Source organism: Oryctolagus cuniculus, chromosome 1, assembly GCF_051225735.1.
Source record: "Oryctolagus cuniculus isolate XC-2025 breed Fujian yellow rabbit chromosome 1, ASM5122573v1, whole genome shotgun sequence".
Lineage (NCBI taxonomy): Eukaryota > Metazoa > Chordata > Mammalia > Lagomorpha > Leporidae > Oryctolagus > Oryctolagus cuniculus.
This window is the reverse complement of record NC_142867.1, coordinates 116,519,270-116,528,307: the sequence shown is the minus strand read 5'-3', so window position 1 is coordinate 116,528,307 and position 9,038 is coordinate 116,519,270. Positions and strand designations below refer to the sequence as shown.

At 39.6% G+C, this 9,038-nt stretch overlaps 1 protein-coding gene across 1 annotated transcript; it reads left to right on the top strand.

Annotated features, from left to right (window-relative positions):
* Nucleotides 1-467: 467 nt before the first annotated feature.
* On the top strand, nt 468-1,430 carry LOC127482931 (olfactory receptor 10S1-like). The gene has a single exon (XM_089306165.1). The coding sequence runs from the start codon at nt 468-470 to the stop codon at nt 1,428-1,430; it is 963 nt and encodes a 320-aa protein (XP_089162291.1).
* Nucleotides 1,431-9,038: the final 7,608 nt, after the last annotated feature.

Sequence of the window (9,038 nt, the reverse complement as noted above, 5' to 3'; positions counted from 1 at the left end):
GTTCCTGGCTGATGTAACAGCACCAAAACATTAACCAAGATGCTCCAAGTTGGACTGCAACTCCCTGATGACACACAGCAATGATAATGTGCCTGTGACATCTGCACATGACAGACTTAATGAGGAGGACAGAGACATCACAAAGTTGGAATATAGGCAATAAATATAAACGCAAAGCAAGCAGGGATTACCATGCATGTATACATTCCATTATTTACAAAGTGCATTTCTGCTAATAATTCTTAATGTGCCTCAGAGAAACTGTGGATCTCATTTTGTAAATTTCATCATCAAGAAACAGGCAGCAAGAAAACATGAAAACTGACCAAAACTGTGAATCACTTGAGGGGCAAGACCAAGATGGTATGGCCCAATGGATAATCTTATTTCAGGAAAAGGAAGCAGCTGTTTATTCTCTCTGCTGAAGTCAGTTTAGCTGCAAAGGGGATTAGTAATCAATAATTGGCATGGAGACAGAGTATTCCAACCAGACCATGGTCAGCTACTTTTACCTCGAAGGTCTGATGTACACTGCTGACCATCCCAGCCTCTTTTTTCTCCTCTTCCTCCTCATCTATACCATCACAGTAACTGGAAATCTCCTTATTCTCATCATTGTGGGCTCTGACACTTACCTGCAGTCTCCCATGTACCACTTCCTGGGGCACCTCTCCTTCCTGGATGCGTGTTTGTCTACAGTGACAGTGCCCAAGGTCATGGCAGGCTTGCTGACTCTGGATGGAAAGGTGATCTCCTTTGAGAGCTGTGCCATGCAGCTGTACTGCTTCCACTTCCTGGCCAGCACTGAGTGCTTCCTGTATACAGTCATGGCCTATGACCGTTACCTGGCTATTTGCCAGCCCCTGCACTACCCAGTGGCCATGAACAGGCAGGTGTGTGCCAGGCTGGCTGGCATCACTTGGGCCATAGGGGCCACACACTCTGCAATCCATACCTCTCTGACCTTCCACCTGCTCTACTGTGGTCCTCACCACATTACTTACTTCTTCTGTGATATCCCCCCGGTGTTGAAGCTGGCCTGTGCAGACACCACCACCAATGAGCTTGTCATGCTTGCCAACATTGGCATTGTGGCTGCCGGCTGCCTGATCTTCATTGTCATATCGTACGTCTTCATCGTGGCCGCTGTGCTGCGCATCCGCACAGCAGAGGGCCGGCAGCGGGCCTTCTCCACCTGCACTGCCCACCTCACAGTGGTGCTGCTCTACTACGTGCCCCCTGTCTGTATCTACCTGCAGCCAAGCTCTGGTGGGGCAGGAGCTGGGGCTCCTGCTGTCTTCTACACAATCATCACTCCAATGCTCAACCCTTTCATTTACACGCTAAGGAACAAAGAGGTGAAGCAGGCCCTGGGAAGGCTGTTGTGCCAAGTCCCTGGAGATCGCCCAGCAGGTGGCCAACCCCCATAACCTGAGCTGTAAGTCTCTTACTTTGCCAGCAAAGAAGGCAAGAATCAATTGTATCTTTAACTGAGTAGAGAAACGAGTTCAAGTATAAGTCAGAATGACTGAGTTTCATCTCAGCCACTAAATCGTACCTCTATTTGGTCAAATGACCTGTGTTAATGTCTCTGTTACAAACTCTTCATCCACAAATGAGAGAACTGGATGAGGTGATGTCTAGAATATCCAAAATATAACTACTTTGCCTGAGGTATGGAAAAAGTTATTGATATGCTATTTGTTTTATACTTGATTTTTTAAAAATTTATGTAATAATTTTATTAAATATATAATATACACTAAAGATCACTGAAAAGAAAAATGCCAGATATATACAATAAAATAAGTCTTCAACCTGCTAAAGAGAAGAAACCACATCTTTTACAAAACTATGATAGATTTACAAGGGGGAAAAGTGACTGACTTAAGGTTACTTAGAAAGTATCATTATCTTTATTTTCACCCTCAAAGTCATACGTAACTAAGGCTGTTCTGAGTGGTAGATATACATGGATTTCAAATCAGTTGGCCCTAGGACTGGTCCAACCTTGAGTCCACAAAATACAATTTTGTGCAAACATTATCTTACTTGGTCTTCAATAAGATTAAAAATAGCTAATTTTAGAATTTTCTGAGGGCTAAGGGGGAAAGTTATGTTAAATATCTAATATAAAATAGGTGTTCCAGTTTCTTACCAATCAAGCTATAGAAATCTAAGAGATCTTATCATATAAGCCCAGATTCAAGCTGTCTCTGAATCAATAGCAAAGTTTTGGTCTCTTGATTAAACAAGCATTTAAATAGAGTGATCATAAAAAATATAAAGTAATTTCCACACTACAAGATAACAGATAAGTCAAATTTCTATTAAATAAGTTAGCCAAGTAAGTGGGAGGAATTGTACTATGTTCAGAAAAATGAATGAATGGCCCTAAACTACTCTATAATCATTATAGAATCTAGAATGTCTTACTAAAGAATTTAGATTATGAGTAAATTTCATTTCTACTTCTTTATTTCTCCTCTTTTTCATCATATATAGAATTCTTTCATCCTCATAATCATTTTTAAATACTAAATCAGAGAATAAATCAGAGAAGGGAAGAGGCAGTCGGTAAAATGACCAGTTGATAACATAAAAGATAATAAATAACACCCTAAATGTAGGAGAAGAAAACAATGCCAATTTGGGTGATTATACTAGAGAAATGAGATTTTTGGAGAAGTAGGTTGGACAGAGCTGTTCAAAGTGTGAACAACCCAAAGACTGTTAGAATGAGAGGAGTAACGCTAGTCATTTTTGATGTACACATATGTAAAACATTGTGCTAGGTGTTTTATCTATACAGAGAACTATATTTCAAGAGAATGCTTTTATTTTTATTTATGTTACACAAGTAGGATAACCAACACCAAGGGGATTTGTGTAAAGTAAGTTTTACAAAGCTGAGCAGAGAACAGTGGAAGCCAGGATTTCTACTCAAATCTGTATGGTTTCAAAGGCTACATATTTCAGTTGAACAATCATACCTTGGAGATAATCAAACTCTATGCTCACAGTTTACCCAGTTATATCAGAGGTATCAAAATCATTTAAGGTCCACAAAGAAGGGAAATGTTCTTTAAGGTAAGATTTAGTTGATCCTTGAATGGTGTCTTGTCCTCTTTAAATGAAGACTTTAAACATAGCATTGCTGGAAATGAAAAACACAGAGAAAAAAAATGACAACACAATGAAGATGCAGCATTCATCCATAATTCAGTTCTAGTGCTTCCACGGTATCAATATAACTGCAGGAAGGCCAGAACTGACTCGGGCAACTCATCATTCCTATCAGAATAGACTTAAAACACAGGTGAAAATACAGAGAGTCAAATACACAATGACAGATGACACTAAAACCAGCTCCAGTCCTGTCCTGCACCATTCCTCAATCTTGTCAAATGCCTGCCTTTCAGATATTAGTGGATACATTATGGAAGGTTTGACTATGCAATTCCAGTCTTATACTCTTCTCAACTTTAGCCATAACATTACTAAATCTGTCTATCCAGTAATTACTCTTTACTCTCTTGATTTTTGCTTCTCCACATCTGTAGTATGGATTCTCCAGCACAATGGCCTATATTATACACTTCCACAATGGCATTAACTGATACCCTGACTGACACTGTTATTAAAAGTTTTATCTGTATAACTGGAATATAAGAGTTTATGCAAAGACCCTTTATATCTATAAAGTATTGCAACCAAAATAACTCAGTAAAAAGAATGTACTACTTCAGTCTATAAAGTCTGTGAATAATGTGAAACTCTGTAAGATGTATAATTGTGCCATCCCTTCATTGGCAGTAACGGAATTTAATAAAATAGCATTAAAATATCCTGTAGTGTAGAGTTTTTGTTTTATGGTAACTTTACACTTATCTCCCATTTTAATTATTATTAAAATTCTGGCATGTAAAATACAGTGACTATCTGAAAACACTGAAGTCAGGAGGGCACAGACTGAAGAGGACCTACGGTGAACACCAATTTTCCCAGGAATGTTGCAGAAATACTTGAGCTTTGGATCTGGTGCCCCACTTGGGACCGTTCAGAACCTCGCCGTAAGCATTGCCTCCATCTGCTGTTCCTGAGTTTTGTCCCAGTATAACAAACATGCATTAACAGATAAAGGGCCTTCCTGAGTTCCATGAGCCACTCTGGCAAATGATGGTACATGAGGAGGAAATGTTGGAAACTGATTCACAGCCATTCAGTCAGTTAACCACCTGGACTGCACTTGTGTCTGAGGTTGGGTCAGTCTTGCAGAATTGACCCTTCAATGTTTGAGATCTCCAGGTACACAGTGTCAGAATGGACTTAAACTGTAAGATACCCAGCTGATGTTAGAGAATTGTTTATTGGAAAAATAGCACAGACACCTCACAGAAACATTCTGTGTTGAGTGTGAGTACAAGGAAAAACAGTTGGAGTGGACTATGTTAGAATGGTGAGCACTCTGGACTCTGAATCTGGAGAAAAACATTGGTTTTCCAATACACAATATTGATGATAAAATATATTCATATACTCAGGGAGACTCTCAAGAACAAGAGATTTTATTTGGAAATACCAGAAGTGTTGCAATCTGGGATGGGCATGTTATCAAATGCATAGGAACATCTGAGGAAATCTGGACAACAGCACCCTCTAACAACAGACTTCTCTGTACATGCAAACTGTGTTGAACAAAGATGATTGAGGAATGGAACTCAGTACAGGAGTTGACATGTATTCATTGATGGAGATGTTTATTGATAGGCAACTGTCCTCATGCCAGGGGCTCATCTGAAATACTGGGTGCCAGAGGAATTTCCTCTGATAAATTCTGGAGGAGGGAAACCTGCAGATATTTCAGGAATACACCCATAACAGCCTCTTCTTTTTCACTTAAAAGTTTATTTTTTATCTTGTTTATTTAAAAGACAAGGAGAGAGAGAGAGAGAGAGAGAATCTCCCATCCACTGGTTCAGGTTCAGTCCACAAGAGCTGAACCAGTTACCAGAAACTATCCTGGTCTCTCACACAGTTGGCAGAAACTCAAGTACTTGGGCCATCATCTGCTGTCTCCCAGTTGCATTAGCAGGAAGCTGAGTTGAAGGAACTCACTCCTTTGCAATCTCATTGAGATGCATGCATCTCAAGCAGTGACTTAAGCCACTGTGCAACAACACTTACCCAAGAGCCACTTTCCTAGGTGCACTCCCCACTCCATTTGGTTAGGGTTCAAACAAATGATTCTTTTTATTTTGAGTAATTTCCACTATAATCATCAGAAAAATGCAGAAAAGAGATATAATGGGCTGGCACCGTGGCTCACTAGGCTAATCCTCAGCCTTGCGGCGCCAGCACACCGGGTTCTAGTCCCAGTCGGGGCGTCGGATTCTGTCCCAGTTGCCCCTCTTCCAGGCCAGCTCTCTGCTGTGGCCCGGGAGTGCAGTGGAGGATGGCCCAAGTGCTTGGGCCCTGCACCCCATGGGAGACCAGGAGAAGCACCTGGCTCCTGTCATCGGATCAGCGCAGTGCGCCGGCCGCAGCGCGCTGGCCATGGTGGCCATTGGAGGGTGAACCAACGGCAAAGGAAGACCTTTCTCTCTGTGTCTCTCTCTCTCACTGTCTCTCTCTCTCTCACTGTCTACTCTGCCTGGCAAAAAAAAAAAAAAAAAGAGAGAGAGAGAGAGAGAGAGATAATGAAATATGACTCCACTACTTAAGATGACTATGGAAAAAAACATATTGACAAGGATATGGGGATATGGAGAAAGAGAATCCAACTACATTATTGATACAATTATAAATTAGTACATTCATTATGAATAACAGTATGGAGTTTGCTCAAAAAAATTAAAAATATAGTTACCATTTGAAAAATCACTCCCATTTCTGGGTATATACCTGAAAGAATTGAAACAATATTACAAAGAGATATCTGCATGCTCATGTTCATTACAGCACTAATCACAAAAAAAAAAAAAAAAACATAGAAGTAACTTAAATGTCTTTTGGTGGATGCATGTATTCTTTTAAAAATGTGGTACAGATTATGGCATTGTAGTACAGCAGGTTAGGCCATTCCCTGCAATACTACATTCCATTGAGTTCCAGCTGCTCTGCTTCTGATCCAGCTCCCTGTTAACATGCCTGAGAAAGTAGTAGAAGATGGCTCAATCTTTGGGCCCCTGTACCTACAGGGGAGACCTGGATGGAGTTTCAGACTCCTAGCTTCGGCCTGGTCTAGCTCCAGCCGTTGCAGCTATTTGAGGGCTGAACTAGTGCATGGAAGATTTCTCTCTCATTCTGACTTTCCTTCCCTCCCTGTAACTCTACCCTCAAATAAATAAATAAATCTTTTTAAAAAATCCATAATTAGTGATATAGGATAAAGATAACATTGAATTTCACTGAAACAGAAAAGGCTGCCAAGCATATACAACTTGATTGCCACTTGCAATTTCTATCTTATACTTGGTGAAAGTATGCTTTGGTTTTTCATTTTTATAATTTTCTTCATTTGAAGGCAGAGAGCCCGTGAAAGACATGCACAAACACAGATGTCAAGGGATGTCTTAACCATTGATTCACACGCCAAGTATCCACAAAGTTCAGGGCTGAAACAGGCAGAAGGCAAGAATTAGGAGTTGAATCCAGGTATCCCACAGGGTAGCAGAGACCCACCTACTTGAACCATCACGCGCTGCCTCCTTAGATATACATTATCAGGAAGCTGTAATGGAAAACAGAGCCAGCACTCAAACCTAGGCACTAAGATATGGGTTAAGGGCATCCCTAATGTCAGCTAAACCACGGCATAAAATGTCTACCCTAAAAGCACTCTTCTTGAACTATCTACACATTGCCATATTACAGAGAATTCAACAATTCACCTGTATTCTGCTATATTCTTTTTCATGTGTAAGCCTATTATCTGTCAGGATCCAGCTTCATTGATTTATGGATATATTGATTCTTAGTACTTCTTTATCATTATTTTGAAATAGATATATCGGGGCCTGTGTTGCAGTGTAGCAGGTAAAGCCATGGCCTGTGGTGCAGGCATCCCATATGGGTGCCAGTTGAAATTTCAGCTGCTCTACTTCCAACCCAACTTCCTGCTAATGCACCTCAGAAAGCAGTGTAGGATGGTCCATGTGCTTGGGCTCCTGCACCCATGTGGGAGACCTGGAAGAAGCTCCTGGATTCTGGCTTTGGCCTGCCCAAGGCCTGGCCATTATAGCCATTTGGGGAATGAACCAGAGAATGAAAGATCTCTCTGTATCTCCTGTATCTCTGTAATTCTGCCTTTCAAATAAATAAAACATTTTTTAAAAGAAGCATATATATATATATACACACACATACACACACACACAAACATACATTTGTGATAATTTAATCAGTGAAGTACTTTTACTTAAAGGTCTTCAAATTCAAACCCACCAGTCTTATTTCAATATATTTCTATAAATGTGATAGCTTTTTACTTCAGTGCTGTGTTAAAAATACAAGCAAAGATACAGTTATAAGAATGGCATAATTAAATTTTATATAGAATATATGATAAAAATTAAATAATTTTAACAGCAGTTAACCCAATCCATATATGTGTCTCTGCACAATTCTTATAAAAGACAAAAACATGAACAGCTATGATTAAGTAAGCACATGCAATGACAGCTACAGCAAAACCATCCACAGGAAGACAATGATGGGGAAGCATCACTGGTTAAAGGTGCACATTGATGTAACAGACACTATGTGAAAAGAAGAGTGCATCTAAAAATGACTGGATGTGATTTTTAAATCACTATATAGAACTTTCCAAACATGTATTCTTTCATTAATTTACATAATATCTTTGAAATGAGAAAAGAAAAGAAAATCTCTTGTGCAGGGTAGGGCAATTTGATTTTGTTTAATGGTTTTATTTATTATTTCATGGATTTCACTAGACCTCATCCATGGAACCCTTACCATATGCCCAGGGTTGTTTAAAAATGAACATAGACAGGACTTCAAAACAAATCCCTGTGTAACTCTTTTACGACATATATATACATATCTGCTCACTCATCATGCCCTCTCCTGAACACCTGCACCCAGCTACAGCTAGCTGTAAACAGCTAGCCCTCTGAGAGCACAGACATTTCTGTCTCAGATCTTTTATTGTTAAAAAGAGCTTCATACAGTATAGATTCTGAGTTAGGTTTTGCTGATTAAATATATTACATTGGTCAACACGGTGGCATAGCCGGTTAAACTTCCATTTGCAATGTGGCAATACCACATCAGAACATTTGTTCAAATCCCAGCTGCTCCACTTTTGTCCAACTATCTGCTAAAGCAGTGCATGACGCCCAAGTAATTGGATCCCTGCCTCCCACCTGGGAGACCCAGATGAAGTTCCAGGTTACTGGCTTTGACCTGACCCAGCCCCAGACTTTGTGTCCATAATGGGATGAACAAGTAAATGAAAGGTCCTTCTATCATCCCCTCTCTCTATCACTCTGCCTTTCAGATAAGTAAATAAATACAAGGGGTCTTTCCAAAAGGCACACTACACTATTTTTTTCTATATAAACTTCAGAGACAAAAGGAAGAATAGAAATAATAAATAGAATAATTACTGAAGATTGAAAATCTTTTTGATGAAAGGAAAAATATTACCCATGATTTTTAAACATTAGTTATAAAATTCTTTCCAACAAAGATATTTGATGTCCCAGTAACCACATTCCTACCCTGAAGTCCCACCAGTTAGTCAGCTTTTTATCCTTACAACATTAGTTTAAGTGCTACAATGAAGCTGGAGTACAATAGAATAAACTATTCTCCATATACTCTCTAAAAGGATGAAGCCTGATACTCCAATTCTTACATTGTTTTGACTTGTGAGAGGATTTATGTACCAGATTGATTTTCCCTATTATAAATCATTTGAATTTCTATTGTCAGTCTTAACTATTACTTCCCTAGATTTATGTATTGTGCACCCATAGCGGGATCAGCATCCATAACCAATCCAATTCTAT

Bases quoted from the DNA above. Each gene is read 5' to 3' on its own strand.
- LOC127482931 (XM_089306165.1), top strand. From the start codon at position 468: ATGGAGACAGAGTATTCCAACCAGACCATGGTCAGCTACTTTTACCTC.